The sequence below is a fragment of the Argopecten irradians genome, chromosome 14 (genome assembly GCF_041381155.1).
Source record: "Argopecten irradians isolate NY chromosome 14, Ai_NY, whole genome shotgun sequence".
In the NCBI taxonomy this organism is placed as follows: Eukaryota; Metazoa; Mollusca; class Bivalvia; order Pectinida; family Pectinidae; genus Argopecten; species Argopecten irradians.
Window position 1 is genome coordinate 5167529 of NC_091147.1, and position 23563 is coordinate 5191091.

General features: G+C 36.1%; 1 protein-coding gene and 1 long non-coding RNA gene across 2 annotated transcripts; one reads left to right on the forward strand and one right to left on the reverse strand.

Annotated features, from left to right (window-relative positions):
• Nucleotides 1-4520: 4520 nt before the first annotated feature.
• LOC138307940 (C-type lectin domain family 17, member A-like) lies at nucleotides 4521-18030 on the forward strand. The gene is made up of 4 exons (XM_069248874.1): nucleotides 4521-4602; nucleotides 4881-4966; nucleotides 15857-15944; nucleotides 17244-18030. The coding sequence occupies exons 1-4, from the start codon at nucleotides 4569-4571 to the stop codon at nucleotides 17477-17479; spliced, it is 444 nt and encodes a 147-aa protein (XP_069104975.1). The 5' UTR covers nucleotides 4521-4568; the 3' UTR covers nucleotides 17480-18030.
• Nucleotides 18031-19733: 1703 nt separating this feature from the next.
• Nucleotides 19734-21567, reverse strand: LOC138306998 (uncharacterized). The gene is made up of 3 exons (XR_011205940.1): nucleotides 21247-21567; nucleotides 20641-20706; nucleotides 19734-20016 (listed from the first exon to the last, which is right to left on the reverse strand). It is a non-coding gene; the product is annotated as an uncharacterized lncRNA (long non-coding RNA).
• Between the last annotated feature and the right edge of the window lie 1996 nt (nucleotides 21568-23563).

Below are 23563 nucleotides of genomic sequence, written 5' to 3' on the forward strand. Positions count from 1 at the left end.
ACAGCGATCGTGACTATATATATTTTAGGCCTATAATCTTGTTGAAAATCACCGTTTGATATTGTGATGAACGCACGAAAAACAATTTCACTTCTTTCGAAGCCTTTTGGGGATACATTAATCGGACAATTGTTTTCTTAAGTGTGAAGGCCAGAGTGGTTTTTTTCAAAATATTTTAATATTGTTGTGGTATTGTCTCACTAAAACGAAACTTATATGAGAAACATCAATTATTATTGTATCATATGTTGATCACCAGAACATATAGGAATCATTTTGAGTCCATGCATTGACTTCAAGGATAATACAGCCTAAGGTGGTTGTTACTATTCTTTCTAACTGAAACAAATTAAATTTCCTGTGACTTGCATCAGAGTTGTTTAATTATGTTAAGCAATAAGGCATAAATAACCGTCCCATTCTTAATATTTTTTCTTCAAATTTATACTATTTAGATGCTATATTAAAATTGGTAATATTGATAACAAAAATGTTATATGATGTGATCATACAAAATTGACAAAAAGATTAAACACTACCTGTAAAATTCATTTCTACTACTATTTAAAGCTAGCAAAACATTTCAAGAACAAAAACTTAACAAATAACTCTAAAATATAACGAATTTAACATTTTAATCATTCATATATTAAAGTATAGCATTTTACAACCCGCTCGCTCCGAGTTCTCCCGAAATGAGAAATATAAAAAAAATAAAAAATCCACCCTCTCGCTCCGATTTCTAATTTCAAATTCCCGAAGAACTATTTTTCAAATTGGTGTGGCCTTGGGTACTCTATTTTTTCGAATAATACAATTAAAGGTAAAAAAAAAGGTAATTTTATCATGTATTCATGTGTAGACATATTGTCTGACATTAACTAGTGAATCTCTAATTACAGTGCGGTTACAAAACAAAACAGACATTGTAAAGGGTTCTACTACAGTACTGATTATAGAACAATGCTATTAAAAATAAGTATGCTTCCTATTCAAGCTATCAAACATGTAAAACAACTTACACGTGTTTCAGTTTGAGACATTGTTGTGTTGCTATTTATCGGCTGCGTTCACGCAATGGCATTGCAGAATAAACAGAATACACAGTTAGTATCTTATGATACAAGGTTTATTTTCATTGTTGCTAGACACGGTAAGCCGAGATGACGAGTTTTGCACTAAAATAAACCTTGTTATATATGATATTAATCATATATTATCTATCTATAAACGTTCTCTGATACCGATCGTCGCTCTAAGAGGAGTATCGCACTATTGAACTTATTCTCTCTGTCAAAGTTTCTATAAATCATCAATCATGTCATACATATTTTATATTAATGCCAAATGTGCTTTCAAGCATTTCCTTTTACAAATAAAAATAGATTTCACTTACAAGTGGCTTCACAGGCGCTTGAAACCATAGACTTAATATATTAACACCGCCGACAGAGCATAAATGATAATCATCATTTGAACAATAATTGGTGTTGAATCGTGTATATATATGCCTAATTAACACACAAAAAATAACATAAAATAATCTATTTCGCCTTTGGTGCATGCGCAATCATTACTTCATTCTATATAAGATATAGTGTCACGGAATTTTTTCGGGATGCAATTAATTATTTTTCATATTTTTAACTTGAAGTTAAATTAGTAGCTCAAAGTTTTCAATGGTGGTAATGGTGTAAAATAAGTAACTTTTGTAACTGAAGAAAAATACAAAATCGTTTGCTCCTGTTTTTGATAGTGAAAAAATACCATTTGTCAGCGGTGGAGCATCTTTAATAGATCAGTAATATATATCAACTTCTTGATTTGTTTTCTCACATGCTTGAAAGGTTCATCCCGCGGTTGCTTAAGAAAAGATAACTGTCTTTTACTGGGGTAGGGAAAAAACAGCTCACTCGCGCTTGACAATGACGTAACGTCATCATTAATTGCGGCGGCTATTGCTGGCGACGTCATTAATTTTGACGCATTACGGTGCTTCTATGATGGCGGCGCTTTGGAAATGTGTCTATATAAATACATTTTCATGATTTTTTTTTTAATCTGGGAGAAAAGCGGCAAGCCTCGGGTTAACAAGCCAAAATCTTTCACTTGGGCTGATATATGCTGATATATCCCTGTCCACTTGACAAACACATGTCTATTAGTCTTACACTGTGTTTGGGTTCAATAATCATTCACTGTTTTACAGCAGGGCCTGATTATTATACTGTGTTTGGTTAATTAGTCATTCAATGTTTTACATCAGGGGCCTGATTATTACACACTGTTTTTGGTTCATTAATCATTCAATGTTTTACAGCAGGGGCCTGATTATAACATTGTTCATTAATCATTCAATGTTTTACATCAGGGGCCTGATTATTACACTGTGTTTGGTTCATTTAATCATTCAATGTTTTACAGCAGGGGCCTGATTATATACTACTGTGGTTTGGTTCATTAATCAGTATCAATGTTTTTTTTTTTTACAGCAGGGGCCTGATTATTACACTGTGTTTGGTTCATTAATCATTCAATGTTTTACAGCAGGGGCCTGATTATAAATACACTGTGTTTGGTTCATTAATCATTCAATGTTTTACAGCAGGGGCCTGATTATTACACTGTGTTTGGTTCATTAATCATTCAATGTTTTACAGCAGGGGCCTGATTATAACACTGTGTTTGGTTCATTAATCATTCAATGTTTTACAGCAGGGGCCTGATTATTACACTGTGTTTGGTTCATTAATCATTCAATGTTTTACAGCAGGGGCCTGATTATTACACTGTGTTTAGTTATTTTATATCCATTTGGACCTTAGAGAGTCCATAGACCGTTCCAGTGGTTGTAGGGAACATGTTGATGGAAATTCGGTAAAAATCAATTTTGACGTTTCTTTTTATTATTGACAATATGTAAAAGACCTCTATAAAAGTTGATATTAAAAACAACATCGGTGAAAAACAAATATGTACAACATGTGTTAATAGAAAACGGTTTTAGGATGTAGTGTATGTGTACAGTGGCTGCTTATATATTAAGTGTGGAAAACATAAACCTATGTTATCAACAAAAAGCTGAATAAAAAAAGTTATATAAAGTGGAAAAATCGTTTAATACTATTAAAAAACCTACGTATTTTTCGTACATTTTCAAAATTTTCATCGATTTGTATCATTTTCAAACCTGCTTTTACATGAACGTTACGGCACACTACCTGAAATGGTGTTTGTTGATCATATATCAAACTAATTGTTTTTCACATATTTTCGCTTTTGACGAACACGTTTTGGCCTTAAAAGTCCACATTTCCCCTTACATGATAACGGTCAATTTTGATATGTTATTTAAGACATATAATAGTAACTGAAAACGCTTGAATTGTGACTATTGCAATTATTTGAGGTTTGGCCATTTATCGCGTGGGTTGACTACTCTATATTCTAACGCCCTACCTACAGGGCTGATTTATTCGTTAGTTTGCATCACCACCATCATTTAGTTGTTCTAATCCGGTTGCCCGCTGTGAGTGTAAGATATAGCTGATTAGCATGTGGATCACGATATGACATGATTAAGATGATTATATCATGAGGATGACATAGACTAGGTGATGGGGACATCATGGGGTCACATGGGCTAGGTGATGGGGACATCATAGGGTCACATGGGCTAGGTGATGGGGACATCATAGGGTCACATGGGCTAGGTGATGGGGACATCATACAGTCACATGGGCTAGGTGATGGGGACATCATACAGTCACATGGGCTAGGTGATGGGGACATCATACAGTCACATGGGCTAGGTGATGGGGACATCATAAAGTCACATGGGCTAGTTTGATGGGGGACATCATAGAGTCACATGGGCTAGGTGATGGGGACATCATAGGGTCACATGGGCTAGGTGATGGGAAATCATAGGGTCACATGGGCTAGGTGATGGGGACATCATAGGGTCACATGGGCTAGGTGATGGGGACATCATAGGGTCACATGGGCTAGGTGATGGGGACATCATAGGGTCACATGGGCTAGGTGATGGGGACATCATAGGGTCACATGGGCTAGGTGATGGGGACATCATAGGGTCACATGGGCTAGGTGATGGGGAATCATAGGGTCACATGGGCTAGGTGATGGGGACATCATACAGTCACATGGGCTAGGTGATGGGGACATCATAGAGTCACATGGGCTAGGTGATGGGGACACCATAGGGTCACATGGGCTAGGTGATGGGAAATCATAGGGTCACATGGGCTAGGTGATGGGGACATCATAGGGTCACATGGGCTAGGTGATGGGGACATCATAGGGTCACATGGGCTAGGTGATGGGGACATCATATGGTCACATGAGCTAGGTGATGGGCAATCATAGGGTCACATGGGCTTGGTGATGGGGACATCATAGGGTCAAATGGGCTAGGTGAGAACAGTACGTTACAGGAGGACAATACACTACAGGGATATATTTTGTTACTACACAATGCCTGGTTATATTTTCAGGGTGTCGGTTCAACATGTGGCCTGTGTCCAGAGACGGGCGCCTGTGTTGACATGAAGGATGGGAATAGCGTTTGCCTTGACCAAGGTACACATATGTGTGTGATATCTATTGTGATGCTTTTTACCTGTTAATCTGTATTTGCATATTACAGAGTTATCTGATCTTGCGGGTAGGTATTGATTGTGACGTCATCTGTTTGCGAGCGTAACGCCAAACGTTTTGGAGAAAACGACGTGTATTGTGCCCAAAAAATAATGATATCTACTTGTTGTACATGTATCGCGGCTAGCTCTATGTGAAGAATGATGACTTACCGCCCGCTACAGGTGGGATTATGACCTAATGATATTTATTTATTTCAGATGTATGTCCAGGTACTGCATGGAAGCCTCTATTTCATAAGTGCTACTTCTTCAATGAAACCGTACAATCAGCTGATGAGAGTATAGTAATTGTTTTCTTTCTTATTTCGTTATTTTGTTGCTTAGTTTTCTTACTTTACCAACCGTAGCTGGACTGAGTTTCAAAACGTTAGTGTCATTTTATTGCTCAAATTGAAGTCCCCGCTTGTCTAAGGTGATAACTTTCATTTTGCGAAGATGCCACAGTTGTGGCTACGGTATAGCCCCTTATAGTAACGTGAAGCATGAATATACCAGAACATTTTTTTATATGATGTATCTGTACGTTGTACATACCATCAATATAATGTATCGGTGTGTTTACATACCATTAGTATAATGTATCGGTGTGTTGTACATACCATCAGTATAATGTATCCATGTGTTGTACATACCATCAGTATAATGTATCCGTGTGTTGTACATACCATCAGTATAATGTATCCGTGTGTTGTACATACCATCAGTATAATGTATCCGTGTGTTGTACATACCATCAGTATAATGTATCCGTGTGTTGTACATACCATCAGTATAATGTATCCGTGTGTTGTACATACCATCAGTATAATGTATCCGTGTGTTGTACATACCATCAGTATAATGTATCCGTGTGTTGTACATACCATCAGTATGATGTATCCGTATGTTGTACATACCACCAGTATATTGTATCCGTGTGTTGTACATACCATCAGTAAAATGTATCCGTGTGTTGTACATACCATCAGTATAATGTATCCGTGTGTTGTACATACCATCAGTATAATGTATCCGTGGTGTTGTACATACCATCAGTATAATGTATCTGTGTGTTGTACATACCATCAGTATAATGTATCCGTGTGTTGTATATACCACCAGTATGATGTATCCGTGTGTTGTACATACCATCAGTATAATGTATCCGTGTGTTGTACATACCATCAGTATAATGTATCGGTGTGTTGTACATACCATCAGTATAATGTATCCGTGTGTTGTACATACCATCAGTATAATGTATCCGTGTGTTGTACATACCATCAGTATAATGTATCTTTGTGTTGTACATACCATCAGTATAATGTATCGGTGTGTTGTACAATAATCAGTACTACCAGTATAATGTATCCGTGTGTTGTACATACCATCAGTATAATGTATCGGTGTGTTGTACATACCATCAGTATAATGTATCCGTGTGTTGTACATACCATCAGTATAATGTATCCGTGTGTTGTACATACCATCAGTATAATGTATCCGTGTGTGTTGTACATACCATCAGTATAATGTATCCGTGTGTTGTACATACCATCAGTATAATGTATCCGTGTGTTGTACATACCATCAGTATAATGTATCCGTGTGTTGTACATACCATCAGTATAATGTATCCGTGTGTTGTACATACCATCAGTATAATGTATCCGTGTGTTGTACATACCATCAGTATAATGTATCCGTGTGTTGTACATACCATCAGTATAATGTATCCTGTGTTGTACATACCATCAGTATAATGTATCCGTGTGTTGTACATACCATCAGTATAATGTATCCGTGTGTTGTACATACCATCAGTATAATGTATCCTGTGTGTTGTACATACCATCAGTATAATGTATCCTGTGTGTTGTACATACCATCAGTATAATGTATCCGTGTGTTGTACATACCATCAGTATAATGTATCCGTGTGTTGTACATACCATCAGTATATTGTGTGTGTTGTACATACCATCAGTATAATGTATCGTGTGTTGTACATACCATCAGTATAATGTATCGTGTGTTGTACATACCATCTGTATAATGTATCGGTGTGTTGTACATACCATCAGTATAATGTATCGGTGTGTTGTACATACCATCAGTATAATGTATCGGTGTGTTGTACATACCATCAGTATAATGTATCTGTGTGTTGTACATACCATCAGTATATGTATCGTGTGTTGTACATACCATCTGTATAATGTATCGGTGTGTTGTACATACCATCTGTATAATGTATCGGTGTGTTGTACATACCTCAGTATATAATGTATCTGTGTGTTGTACATACCATCATGTATAATGTATCCGTGTGTTGTACATACCATCAGTATAATGTATCCGTGTGTTGTACATACCATCAGTATAATGTATCGTGTGTTGTACATACCATCAGTATAATGTATCAGGTGTGTTGTACATACCATCAGTATAATGTATCCGTGTGTTGTACATACCATCATGTATAATGTATCCGTGTGTTGTACATACCATCAGTATAATGTATCCGTGTGTTGTACATACCATCAGTATAATGTATCGTGTGTTGTACATACCATCAGTATAATGTATCGGTGTGTTGTACATACCATCAGTATAATGTATCGGTGTGTTGTACATACCATCAGTATAATGTATCCGTGTGTGTTGTACATACCATCAGTATAATGTATCCGTGTGTTGTACATACCATCAGTATAATGTATCGGTGTGTTGTACATACCATCAGTATAATGTATCGGTGTGTTGTACATACCATCAGTATAATGTATCCGTGTGTTGTACATACCATCAGTAAAATGTATCCGTGTGTTGTACATACCATCAGTATAATGTATCGGTGTGTTGTACATACCATCAGTATAATGTATCCGTGTGTTGTACATACCATCAGTATAATGTATCGTGTGTTGTACATACCATCAGTATAATGTATCGGTGTGTTGTACATACCATCAGTATAATGTATCCGTGTGTTGTACATACCATGTTATAATGTATCCGTGTGTTGTACATACCATCAGTATAATGTATCCGTGTGTTGTATATACCATCAGTATAATGTATCCGTATGTTGTACATACCATCAGTATATTGTATCCGTGTGTTGTACATACCATCAGTATAATGTATCCGTGTGTTGTACATACCATCAGTATAATGTATCCGTGTGTTGTACATACCATCAGTATAATGTATCCGTGTGTTGTACATACCATCAGTATAATGTATCCGTGTGTTGTACATACCATCAGTATAATGTATCCGTGTGTTGTACATACCATCATATAATGTATCGGTGTGTTTGTACATACCATCAGTAAAATGTATCGTGTGTTGTACATACCATCAGTAAATGTATCCGTGTGTTGTACATACCATCAGTATAATGTATCGGTGTGTTTGTACATACCATCAGTATAATGTATCCGTGTGTTGTACATACCATCAGTATAATGTATCCGTGTGTTGTACATACCATCAGTAAAATGTATCCGTGTGTTGTACATACCATCAGTATAATGTATCCGTGTGTTGTACATACCACGTATAATGTATCGTGTTGTATACCATCAGTAAATATCGGTGTGTTGTACATACCATCAGTATAATGTATCCGTGTGTTGTACATACCATCAGTATAATGTATCCGTGTGTTGTACATACCATCAGTATAATGTATCCGTGTGTTGTACATACCATCAGTATAATGTATCCGTGTGTTGTACATACCATCAGTATAATGTATCCGTGTGTTTGTACATACCATCAGTATAATGTATCCGTGTGTTGTACATACCATCAGTATAATGTATCGGTGTGTTGTACATACCATCAGTATAATGTATCCGTGTGTTGTACATACCATCAGTATAATGTATCCGTGTGTTGTACATACCATCAGTATAATGTATCCGTGTGTTGTACATACCATCAGTATAATGTATCCGTGTGTTGTACATACCATCAGTATAATGTATCCGTGTGTTGTACATACCATCAGTATAATGTATCCGTGTGTTTGTACATCATCATATAATGTATCTGTGTTGTACATACCATCAGTATAATGTATCCGTGTTGTTGTACATACCATCAGTATAATGTATCCGTGTGTTGTACATACCATCAGTATAATGTATCCGTGTGTTGTACATACCATCAGTATAATGTATCCGTGTGTTGTACATACCATCAGTATAATGTATCCGTGTGTTGTACATACCATCAGTATAATGTATCCGTGTGTTGTACATACCATCAGTATAATGTATCGGTGTGTTGTACATACCATCAGTATAATGTATCCGTGTGTTGTACATACCATCAGTATAATGTATCCGTGTGTTGTACATACCATCAGTATAATGTATCCGTGTGTTGTACATACCATCAGTATAATGTATCGTGTGTTGTACATACCATCAGTATAATGTATCCGTGTGTGTTGTACATACCATCAGTATAATGTATCGTGTGTTGTACATACCATCAGTATAATGTATCCGTGTGTTGTACATACCATCAGTATAATGTATCCGTGTGTGTTGTACATACCATCAGTATAATGTATCCGTGTGTTGTACATACCATCAGTATAAGTAATGTACATACCATCAGTATAATGTATGTGTGTTGTACATACCATCAGTATAATGTATCTGTGTGTTGTACATACCATCAGTATAATGTATCCGTGTGGTTGTACATACCATCAGTATAATGTATCTGTGTGTTGTACATACCATATGTATAATGTATCGGTGTGTTGTACATACCATCAGTATAATGTATCTGTGTGTTGTACATACCATCAGTATAATGTATCCGTGTGTGTTGTACATACCATCAGTATAATGTATCTGTGTGTTGTACATACCATCATGTATAATGTATCCGTGTGTTGTACATACCATCAGTATAATGTATCCGTGTGTGTTGTACATACCATCAGTATAATGTATCCGTGTGTTGTACATACCATCAGTATAATGTATCCGTGTGTTGTACATACCATCAGTATAATGTATCCGTGTGTTGTACATACCATCAGTATAATGTATCCGTGTGTTGTACATACCATCAGTATAATGTATCCGTGTGTTGTACATACCATCAGTATAATGTATCCGTGTGTTGTACATACCATCAGTATAATGTATCTGTGTGTTGTACATACCATCAGTATAATGTATCTGTGTGTTGTACATACCATCAGTATAATGTATCCGTGTGTTGTACATACCATCAGTATAATGTATCCGTGTGTTGTACATACCATCAGTATAATGTATCCGTGTGTTGTACATACCATCAGTATAATGTATCCGTGTGTTGTACATACCATCAGTATAATGTATCCGTGTGTTGTACATACCATCAGTATAATGTATCCGTGTGTTGTACATACCATCAGTATAATGTATCGGTGTGTTGTACATACCATCAGTATAATGTATCTGTGTGTTGTACATACCATCAGTATAATGTATCGGTGTGTTGTACATACCATCAGTATAATGTATCCGTGTGTTGTACATACCATCAGTATAATGTATCCGTGTGTTGTACATACCATCAGTATAATGTATCCGTGTGTTGTACATACCATCAGTATAATGTATCCGTGTGTTGTACATACCATCAGTATAATGTATCCGTGTGTTGTACATACCATCAGTATAATGTATCTGTGTGTTGTACATACCATCAGTAAAATGTATCCGTGTGTTGTACATACCATCAGTATAATGTATCCGTGTGTTGTACATACCATCAGTATAATGTATCCGTGTGTTGTACATACCATCAGTATAATGTATCTGTGTGTTGTACATACCATCAGTATAATGTATCCGTGTGTTGTACATACCATCAGTATAATGTATCCGTGTGTTGTACATACCATCAGTATAATGTATCCGTGTGTTGTACATACCATCAGTATAATGTATCCGTGTGTTGTACATACCATCAGTATAATGTATCCGTGTGTTGTACATACCATCAGTATAATGTATCGGTGTGTTGTACATACCATCAGTATAATGTATCCGTGTGTTGTACATACCATCAGTATAATGTATCCGTGTGTTTGTACATACCATCAGTATAATGTATCCGTGTGTGTTGTACATACCATCAGTATAATGTATCAGGTGTGTGTTGTACATACCATCAGTATAATGTATCCGGTGTGTTGTACATACCATCAGTATAATGTATCCGTGTGTTGTACATACCATCAGTATAATGTATCCGTGTGTTGTACATACCATCAGTATAATGTATCCGTGTGTTGTACATACCATCAGTATAATGTATCGGTGTGTTGTACATACCATCAGTATAATGTATCCGTGTGTTGTACATACCATCAGTATAATGTATCCGTGTGTTGTACATACCATCAGTATAATGTATCCGTGTGTTGTACATACCATCAGTATAATGTATCCGTATGTTGTAACACATACCATCAGTATAATGTATCCGTGTGTTGTACATACCATCAGTATAATGTATCCGTGTGTTGTACATACCATCAGTATAATGTATCCGTGTGTTGTACATACCATCAGTATAATGTATCGTGTGTTGTACATACCATCAGTATAATGTATCCGTGTGTTGTACATACCATCAGTATAATGTATCTGTGTGTTTGTACATACCATCAGTATAATGTATCGTGTGTTGTACATACCATCAGTATAATGTATCTGTGTGTTGTACATACCATCAGTATAATGTATCCGTGTGTTGTACATACCATCAGTATAATGTATCCGTGTGTTGTACATACCATCAGTATAATGTATCCATGTGTGTTGTACATACCATCAGTATAATGTATCCGTGTGTGTTGTACATACCATCAGTATAATGTATCTGTGTGTTGTACATACCATCAGTATAATGTATCCGTGTGTTGTACATACCATCAGTATAATGTATCGGTGTGTTGTACATACCATCAGTATAATGTATCCGTGTGTTGTACATACCATCAGTATAATGTATCCGTGTGTTGTACATACCATCAGTATAATGTATCCGTGTGTTGTACATACCATCTGTATAATGTATCTGTGTGTTGTACATACCATCAGTATAATGTATCCGTGTGTTGTACATACCATCAGTATAATGTATCCGTGTGTTGTACATACCATCAGTATAATGTATCCGTGTGTTGTTGTACATACCCATCAGTATAATGTATCGGTGTGTTGTACATTACCATCCGTTTAGTATGTATCCGTGTGTGTGTAATACCATCAGTAAAATGTATCGGTGTGTTGTACATACCATCAGTATAATGTATCCGTGTGTTGTACATACCATCAGTATAATGTATCCGTGTGTTGTACATACCATCAGTATAATGTATCCGTGTGTTGTACATACCATCAGTATAATGTATCCGTGTGTTGTACATACCATCAGTATAATGTATCCGTGTGTTGTACATACCATCAGTATAATGTATCTGTGTGTTGTACATACCATCAGTATAATGTATCGGTGTGTTGTACATACCATCAGTATAATGTATCGGTGTGTTGTACATACCATCAGTATAATGTATCCGTGTGTTGTACATACCATCAGTATATGTATCCGTATGTTGTACATACCATCAGTATAATGTATCCGTGTGTTGTACATACCATCAGTATAATGTATCCGTGTGTGTTGTACATACCATCAGTATATGTATCGTGTGTTGTAATACCATCGTATAATTATCGTGTGTTGTACATACCATCAGTATAATGTATCGTGTGTTGTACATACCATCAGTATAATGTATCCGGTGTTGTACATACCATCAGTATAATGTATCGTGTGTGTTGTACATACCATCAGTATAATGTATCCGTGTGTTGTACATACCATCAGTATAATGTATCCGTGTGTTGTACATACCATCAGTATAATGTATCCGTGTGTGTTGTACATACCATCATGTATAATGTATCCGTGTGTTGTACATACCATCAGTATAATGTATCCGTGTGTTGTACATACCATCAGTATAATGTATCGTGTGTTGTACATACCATCAGTATAATGTATCCGTGTGTGTTGTACATACCATCAGTATAATGTATCGTGTGTTGTACATACCATCAGTATAATGTATCGGTGTGTGTTGTACATACCATCATGTATAATGTATCTGTGTGTTGTACATACCATCAGTATAATGTATCTGTGTGTTGTACATACCATCAGTATAATGTATCCGTGTGTTGTACATACCATCAGTATAATGTATCCGTGTGTTGTACATACCATCAGTATAATGTATCGGTGTGTTGTACATACCATCAGTATAATGTATCGGTGTGTTGTACATACCATCAGTATAATGTATCGGTGTGTTGTACATACCATCAGTATAATGTATCTGTGTGTTGTACATACCATATGTATAATGTATCGGTGTGTTGTACATACCATCAGTATAATGTATCGGTGTGTTGTACATACCATCAGTAAAATGTATCGGTGTGTTGTACATACCATCAGTATAATGTATCGGTGTGTTGTACATACCATCAGTATAATGTATCGGTGTGTTGTACATACCATCAGTATAATGTATCCGTGTGTTGTACATACCATCAGTATAATGTATCGGTGTGTTGTACATACCATCAGTTATAATGTATCGTGGTGTTGTACATACCATCAGTATAATGTATCCGTGTGTGTGTACATACCATCAGTATAATGTATCCGTGTGTTGTACATACCATCAGTATAATGTATCCGTGTGTTGTACATACCATCAGTATAATGTATCGGTGTGTTGTACATACCATCAGTATAATGTATCCGTGTGTTGTACATACCATCAGTATAATGTATCCGTGTGTTGTACATACCATCAGTATAATGTATCCGTGTGTTGTACATACCATCAGTATAATGTATGTGTGTTGTACATACCATCAGTATAATGTATCGTGTGTTGTACATACCATCAGTATAATGTATCGTGTGTTGTACATACCATCAGTATAATGTATCCGTGTGTTGTACATACCATCAGTATAATGTATCTGTGTGTTGTACATACCATCAGTATAATGTATCCGTGTGTTGTACATACCATCAGTATAATGTATCCGTGTGTTGTACATACCATCAGTATAATGTATCTGTGTGTTGTACATACCATCAGTATAATGTATTGGTGTGTTGTACACACCATTAGTAAAATGTATCGGTGTGTTGTACATACCATCAGTATAATGTATCGGTGTGTTGTACATACCATCAGTATATTGTATCTGTGTGTTGTACATACCATCAGTATAATGTATCCGTGTGTTGTACATACCATCAGTATATTGTATCTGTGTGTTGTACACACCATCTGTATAATGTATCGGTGTGTTGTACATACCATCAGTATAATGTATCTGTGTGTTGTACATACCATATGTATAATGTATCGGTGTGTTGTATATACCATCAGTATCCATGTGTATGTTTTCGATTGTATGCTTGAAACTAGGCTTGATTTTACGATTTCAATAGAGAAAATAATTTAATATTCAGTTGTTAAGTAATAACACTCAAGAATGTGACCGAACATGTTTGTTTAATAAAGAGTTAGTTAGAACTGTAAAGTATGGCGAATGATTCTTTTTTACTTTAAGTATCCGTCCGTTTACCGCTAAGTGGTTTAACATATCCTTAAACCCTCTCTTCAGAGATCTTTTCAACTCTCACAAGTCCACAAATGAATACAAGACAAAACAGCAGTTTTAAAAACACATATAGGAATTACACAATACATATCGTATACTGTTAACAGTTGTTGATGTTACATAAGACCATGTTTAAAGTGAAATATTCTAACAGCATTTTCCATTATTGTCCGCCGTTTGTCGTATGACCACATACAATTTACAGTTTTGGTCCCTCCTACTACTGAAGCAACTTCAATGCAATATAGCAGACAGACAACTTTTGTGGCCTACGCTCAAATGAAGTGTGATTATAATAACCCCTCATGGTACAGGCGGAAGGGCCAAACAGGGAAACAATGGGATAAATTCCAAGATATTCTCAACTCACATAAGTGATAAATTGAAATAACCTTGAGAAATTGTAAGTTATCATTGCCCTTGTTGAGTCTGGAAGTTTCCCCTGAGGAGAACGTAATTCAATTTTACAACATTTCCATTGGCTTAGAATTCTTCATCTGCCCATAAAAGAAAAATGGTGTCGCCGTTTGCAATGTCGTTTCTTATTGCCTGAGGTAACAGCTTACTGATTTCATAGACAAAAGTTCCAAAAATTAATTTTGAATGTCGAAGAGATTATCTTTAGTAAATTGAATTATAAGGATTATTTTGAATATTTTGTTTTATGTTATGGAGATATGTATATCAAGTGTTTGTTCAATGTCGGTAGGTAATGGGTCAATGAGTCAATCTAGATGTGATCTACTAGAATGAGATATACTTGAATATCAAAACAGAACAGGCCTCGACTAACGCCAGTGGCCTGAGGGGCGGGGCCAAAGCTAGTCATAATAGTTCAATTTCAATTTCAGTATTTCCATAGCTCCCAGACATAATACAGCAAACACTCTTCATATCTTATATGAGTGAATTGATCAAATCACTTCTTCTTTATAAATGCCTCTGATGACATTGAGAACATCATGTGATATCGTAAAGATATTCACAAGTCAATTGTAACAGACATAATGAGAAAGCCAATACACGAGTTGTTTTTTATCAATCATGTCTTCCAGCACAACTCTCGACCAGCTAATCAGTCTTTTCAAGCTTTTGACCCAAGTCATAATTATCATATACAGCAAAGTCCGTACCTGTAAATATGGCATAGTAAACTATTTTGACCGTGTGTTGTCTTTGAAGTTATGTGTTAGTGAGATCTCGTTATAGGAGTCGCGCCATTACAAGGTGTAGCACAATTCTTCTGTCCTACATGTCATAAGCTCATAGGCTATAATCTTATTAAATCAGATAGCATTACCGTTTCGCATTTATACTATCGTTTCCTCCTTCTATTTAGTGACTGTATTATGATAAACTATTTATATTTATCATTTGCTTCGTTTTATCAAACGATTCCATTACAATGTTATACATGTTTAATAAGAACTTTCTTCTGTATTTCTGAAGGCTTTTTGTGGGACTATGGATGCCAAACTCGTGAGGATCGACAACGCCAGTGTACAGGCTTTCCTGCAGACAGAAATGATCAATAGAGGCGAGTTCCTTTACATATGGCTGTTTAGAATTATTTAGCAACAATACATACAAACACATCTGCTTATCGTCTACATTCCTAGAGACACAAATGACTACTGTCAACATTATGTGGCGTCCATTGAGTGGTTGTTTTACACATTTTTTTTCTTCGTCCCTTGGTGATGTGAAGCAGGTTTGACTATACCAAAGTAAATACTGTAGTAGTATAATGTTGTAGTGATATTCTTTCACTCTACAACCACTTCCGGCACCTCATAGAATCGGTTATATCACGTATGTGTGCAAGTATCTATGCAACATATCCCTGATGTCTCTGTCACATCTTGTCTTTATATATATGTGTGTAAGGTGTCTTTCGTTAGACGAGTTACTTAGCCACGTTTAGATATTGACATTTAAATATCAAACACTGTGAGTGACGATTGCAATGGTAGCCAAGTGATACCACTTGTTACTTACAAAATATATTAACTATTGTACTTCATTGTCTCATACAGAGACTATGCTCATAATTATGTTGTTCTGAAAATGTTTTTAATAATTTGATAAAGACACGAGATATGCTTTTTTCAATTATTATGTGAAAAAAATACATGTAAGTGCATACATGTAAACAATCATGTCATGGCGTCGTGTTTATAGATGTCGTGGCATTTGTCTTTTAGGTAGCCTCTTAACATGTTTCAGAGTCTTAGAAAATACTATGACTTTAATACCACGAGACTCAAAGACGTGTCACAGCACCTGTAGCATGCTGGAAAAAAGTGATAAAAGATATTAAAAAACCAATACTTACATTCATTTAAGGCTAAAAGGTTCATATATGGTAAAATCAGAAATCAGTCTCCTATAATGTTGATAGCCAAGGAGTTGTATTGTATATCTATCAGTTTGACCTTCATGCAAGGCCACCATTGAAATCAATCTTAAACTAAAAAGATATAGCAAAATGTTTAGAGATTCCGATAAGGTCAAAATTGGAGTAAGTGTTAAGGCCCGGAGCAGCTTTCTTACATTAGGGTAATTAATTAAAATCATTGGACACTTCCATTATGCATTATCAAAATCTTGATATGATATATCAAGAAATAAGTAATTTAAATTACTCAGCATATTGTTTTAGATATGCAAAGAAAGAAAATCACCAGGAAAAAAACCAATAGCACGCTGAGGTATTTTGTACAACTTTATATCCATCCATTAGTAGCAAAATATTGTGGTCAAACGCTAATCAAACAAATTATATTGACCTGCCGTTGCATGCGCCCTTGAGTAATGTCTTTAATTTGTACTTTAGGGATGAACTTAGTGTGGATCGCAGCTAACGATCGTGATGTTGAAGGCGAGTGGGTATGGGGACCTGGGGACGAAGTGACCGAGGCTAGGTGGTACGATGGCGAACCCAACAATACAAATAACGAGGATTGTTGTGTAATAAGAAAAGCGGATGGTTTGTGGCTTGATCTTAAATGTGAAACCACCAAATTTAACCAACGGGCCGTATGTCAGAGACAGTACAAGCTGTTACTATAGAGAGGCAATATTTGGCACAAAAATGATTTTGAGGTCATCTAATATGACTAAATATTATTTCTTCTTTTGTCTTGACAGAGAGGTAGATCGCCAATTTCGACAATATTCTGTCAAAATTACATCTCACCTTTGAAAGCGCCTTGGATGGTCATTTTATTGCTGTGAATTCCGAACACTAATGTAATGCGCGTCCATTTGTGACATCGATACCAGAAATGAGATTGGACATTTACGAGCCATCCTACGTAAAGCATTTACTGCTTTCTGAAAAGATGAAATGGTTGTGCAGCTTCTTACGAGATCTGGCAAAACATTTATAATATAAGCTCCGTTATATTTAAAAGATTTTATGATGTAATTGTACAGCGATTTGTTAATAAATCATATTCTAGTTCGAAAATTGAGTACGTCTGCTGTAGTAATCAAAATCATTTAACTAAAAGGCAGTCCTCTAATAATTATGCAAAATAAAATTAAGATTAAGATCGAGAAAAGTCGGAGTACCAGGAGAAAAACCACCGACCAGCGGTCAGTACCTGGCAACTGCTCCACATGGGATTCGAATTCTCGGCCCAGAGGTTGGGGGGGGGCTTGTTGTTATATGTCGGGACATCTTTTTTTCATCGAGGATAAAAATAATATTAATAATATTTACAGTTCCTTGATTGCACATGATTGTATTCCTTCTTTTAAAAATACAAATTTAGATTCTTTCATTTCTCATAAAATCCTAGCAAGATTAAACGATGCCAGTCTATATCATTTTTTGTTTTGTTTTCAACACTACGAAACTCATTTAAGGTAGCTGACTCGACCGTTTGAAAGTAATTAACATTTTTTTTATTTTATTTGTATGGTCATGCTGTGTCAAAATATGAACAAAAAACTGTATGTCATTGTGCTATTTTTTTGCTAGCCCCTTTTGAAATGAGTTACCTTGACAACAACATAACCAAACCTTTGCGCAGAAATATAGCACAACAGGACATCTACTTGGTAAATGTAATGCAATAAAATTATATGGAAATATAAGATTTTTTTCATTTATTCTTACTTTTATGTATCTGTATGGATGTCTTGTGACTATTAAAAAATATAAAACATAAATCAATGTATCTATTGTTTCCTAGCGTCGATTTAAAAGTGTCTCCATGGCAACGTTTCCCTTATTTTTCAGTACTGATATATAGCATAATGAGTTGTCCATTTCAACATGATAAAAATATATAAAGAAATAATTAACTTTTTTCCAAAGATGCTCATTTTGCACAGCACATCTATATCTTTATAAAAATGACGAGAAAAAGGTATGTCATTGTTCAAAGAAAAAAGTTATTGGATTTTAAATCCATAGCAACCGTTTCCCTTAGCAACATTTTTTCTAAAATGTATATTATAGGGTTGCTGTGTACATTTGAATGTAATTTAATATAATTTTTTTCTGAAAAAGACATGTTATGCACGTGAAGATGATAAAATATTTGTTTTTCAATGAAAAACTATATTTTTGTTAACTTTTATTGGTAACCAACTGTTGCATAGCAACCAAGCAGTATTCCATCACAAAAGTTTTACCTGGATTCAATTTTGCATTCTCATTTTTTATATATGTAACATTTTCACAAAAGTTTTTCTTTGAGACATTCATAGATTTTCATTATTAAAACAATTTTGTGATGAAAAAATACTCTATGAAAGGTTGTGTACCCTAGAAACCACTTTCAAATATTTCTCCTTCACATAATTGAACACTTTCTAACAATAAAATTGCATTTTTATACATAGAAATGATCAAATTTTGTGGTTACTAAACTATTTTTAATGAAAGATATTAATTTCTATATCAAATTATTAGCATCAAGGGGATATATGAATGTCATATGTAAACCAAACACTGATAACAGGGCTGAGGTCTTTGGTCACATGACTTCCAAGATACCTGTTTGAAGGTCAGTGATTTTTATCAATGTACTATGTCTTTTCCCCATTTCCGAAACCTGGCACATACCTAAATGCCCCTGGCTGTTTAAAGGAAGTTAAACAAAATCAAACTTGAAACCCATAATAATTTCACAGAGAAATCTAATAAAAGCAAGTAAATACCTTTTATAAAAAATCATCTCTTAATTATTAAAAGTTTGTATCCTTAAATAATGATTAACAACATCGATTCCTGTAATATTTGATTTATTCAAATATGAAAGAAAGAACAAAACATATATATATATAAGATAGATGTTCTGCTCATTGAAAAGTTAGAATTGACATAATCACAAATATGACATAATGAAACTTTTACAATACATTCAGAAAAAGTTCTGACAAAGGAAAGATTCACCATTAAAACTATCAAACTGATATTAAATGTATTGTCTATACATATTATAGAATAGAAATCCAACATTTGATCATAATGTTTTGTTTCTAATATCCATGAAGAAATCAATCTTTCAGCACTTGTGTTGAATGATTACCAGCAACACTCGATCAACTATGTCATCTCTTAATTGTTTCTGCGGCCAATCTCTCCTCGAATCCTGATCAAATAAAGATGGGTTTGTTACATGACGATTGTATTGATTTCATCATTCTCATAAATTGTACCTATTATATGAATTTTACAAAATCCACACAAAATGGTAAATGGATACACTGTTATTGTACATTTTTAGCAAAATTTTGAATTGATTGTGACTGTGAACATGTATCCAGCCAATAATCCACACCCAAGGTTAGACAGGCATTTTTTTTATCTAGGATGTACATGAAGAAAATAGATTTCTTTTATAATATTTCATCCCTTCAATCTTGATTGTGGATCAAGATAATCCATTTGAACTGAAGGCCATGGCCAGTATGCTACTGGTCAATACATAAAATGTAATGTAAATTGTAGGTCAAATTAATTATGAACCCATACATGTATCTCTTTATTATGACTCGGTAATGTAGAAAAGTATAATTATATCACAGAAATTGACAATATCCACCACACAGAGACATGATTAAACTTCTGTTCACTTAAGAGAATTCATTCATTCATTTATTTCAAAATTTCATATTGACACAATTCAAATATTTATTATGATATCAACCCATATTCATATGTCAATTTTTGTGAAGTACACATGTTTACAAAGCTTCCTCAGAAAATCACTTACCGGTATAACATGGCTTACAGCTAGCAGATCACAAGATATCAGCAGCAATGTCGGTATGTGTTACACCTATAAATTATAAAACAAGATTGTTAATTTAGATAAAAAAGTAAATCAATTTAATATTTTAGAAAAAGTATGTGACATGCTAATAAGCAATATGCACAGTGACTCTATATGGTGAGTGTTCTATAATGATGTGATGTAAAATGGCATATTACAATTACATGTAATACTAAGTAGCTGACCCCACTGTGTCACTCATGAACACACATCATGTGCATGTACACATAACAAATAGGTACAGTCTATACTTAATGTAACAACATCTATCCTGGACATAATATAGGTAATATGTGATGTATCTCTATCAGTTTATGTCATTTGCATAGTTTTGTCAAATATCTTGTTTCCCCTAGGCAGTGCACATAGTGCACTCAGAGAAATATCTAAAATATACACTGTCTGACTGTAAGTTACAGACTGTCCATGTAGATCTACTGAATTTCTTGAAATATTACAGAGAATGGTCGAAAATAATTAGGTACAGACATGGAGTATGTATGAGCTTAAGATGAATACAGCTTGAAGATAATCAAGATATCTTACCGTATCCGTTTTGTGGTCTTCCTAATGCATGTCAGTTGATCTGTTGCCCGGCCATCGGTAGCGAGTTGACCATCTATAATACTTTTACCCCGTTTTCTATGCAATGAATCATTCCCTCGTCTTTCTGTGTGCTTCAACAGTCTACCTTCTCGGTTCAAGTGACCTAAATTATTATCAAATGCCTCTACACAGCGTAATAACTAATAATAACATAGCACACACTCGTCTGGTCGTGGCGTCGATAGTGACCGCCATAACCGGAAGTACGTACCGTTGTCGTAAAACGAAATATATTTTCTTAAATTCACGTTTCCTGCATGTAATTTGACTGACTTATCAATAATATAGTTAACTTATCACATCAGATCAATTATAATATTTGTATATGGATTTATAAAGGGGAAAAATATACGACAATCGTATTGGTTTACGATGCGCGCGCGCATTCAAAATCGGCCGAGCCAACAACCTTAAGAACACATGAAATTCATTTAATTCAGGACAATCTAAAAACAAGTGCGAAGTGTTTCCTTTGTTAGTTTGAAGACAGGACATACATCCGTATACGAAATTCCACATCTAAATAATTTGTCGCGCGTAAATTGTGTTTGTATCAAACCAACGATTATCACTGCCGCTCACAATATTATCATGGAATTCTGCATTGTGGCCGAGTGGTGTCCTGTGACTGAGTGCTGTTATTGTGACTGAGTGCTGTTATTGTGACTGAGTGCTGTCATTGTGACTGAGTGCTGTCATTGTGACTGAGTGCTGTCCTGTGACTGAGTGGTGTCCTGTGACTGAGTGCTGTCATTGTGACTGAGTGCTGTCATTGTGACTGAGTGCTGTTATTGTGACTGAGTGCTGTCATTGTGACTGAGTGCTGTCATTGTGACTGAGTGCTGTCATTGTGACTGAGTGCTGTCATTGTGACTGAGTGCTGTCATTGTGACTGAGTGCTGTCATTGTGACTGAGTGCTGTCATTGTGACTGAGTGCTGTCATTGTGACTGAGTGCTGTCATTGTGACTGAGTGGTGTCCTGTGACTGAGTGCTGTCATTGTGACTGAGTGCTGTTATTGTGACTGAGTGCTGTCATTGTGACTGAGTGCTGTCCTGTGACTGAGTGCTGTCATTGTGACTGAGTGCTGTCATTGTGACTGAGTGCTGTCATTGTGACTGAGTGCTGTCATTGTGACTGAGTGCTGTCATTGTGACTGAGTGCTGTCATTGTGACTGAGTGCTGAGTGCTGTCATTGTGACTGAGTGCTGTCATTGTGACTGAGTGCTGTCATTGTGACTGAGTGCTGTCATTGTGACTGAGTGCTGTCATTGTGGCTGAGTGCTGTCATTGTGGCTGAGTGCTGTCATTGTGACTGAGTGCTGTCCTGTGACTGAGTGGTGTCCTGTGACTGAGTGCTGTCATTGTGACTGAGTGCTGTCATTGTGACTGAGTGCTGTCATTGTGACTGAGTGCTGTCATTGTGACTGAGTGCTGTCATTGTGACTGAGTGCTGTCATTGTGACTGAGTGCTGTCCTGTGACTGAGTGCTGTCCTGTGACTGAGTGCTGTCATTGTGACTGAGTGGTGTCCTGTGACTGAGTGCTGTCATTGTGACTGAGTGCTGTCATTGTGACCGAGTGCTGTCATTGTGACTGAGTGTTGTCTGTGACTGAGTGCTGTCATTGTGACTGAGTGGTGTCATTGTGACTGAGTGGCTGTCCTGTGACTGAGTGCTGTCATTGTGACTGTGACTGAGTGTTGTCATTGTGCTGAGTGCTGTCCTGTGACTGAGTGGTGTTTTGTGACTGAGTGCTGTTATTGTGACTGAGTGCTGTCATTGTGGCTGAGTGCTGTTTTGTGTGCCTGAGTGCTGTCCTGTGGCTGAGTGCTGTCATTGTGGCTGAGTGTTGTCATGTGCTGAGTGCTGTGTGACTGAGTGCTGTCTGTGTGACTGAGTGCTGTCATTGTGACTGAGTGCTGTCATTGTGACTGAGTGCTGTCATTGTGACTGAGTGCTGTCATTGTGACTGAGTGCTGTCATTGTGACTGAGTGCTGTCATTGTGGCTGAGTGCTGTCATTGTGCTGAGTGGTGTCATTGTGACTGAGTGCTGTCATTGTGGCTGAGTGCTGTCATTGTGCTGAGTGCTGTCATTGTGGCTGAGTGCTGTGCCATTGTGACTGAGTGGCTGTCATTGTGGCTGAGTGCTGTCATTGTGACTGAGTGCTGTCCTGTGACTGAGTGCTGTCATTGTGGCTGAGTGCTGTCATTGTGACTGAGTGCTGTCATTGTGACTGAGTGCTGTCCTGTGACTG

Bases quoted from the DNA above. Each gene is read 5' to 3' on its own strand.
- LOC138307940 (XM_069248874.1), top strand. From the start codon at position 4,569: ATGAAGGATGGGAATAGCGTTTGCCTTGACCAAG. The intron at 4,603-4,880 runs GTACACATATGT...TATTTATTTCAG, and splicing joins TAGCGTTTGCCTTGACCAAG to ATGTATGTCCAGGTACTGCA. The intron at 4,967-15,856 runs GTAATTGTTTTC...GTATTTCTGAAG, and splicing joins AATCAGCTGATGAGAGTATA to GCTTTTTGTGGGACTATGGA.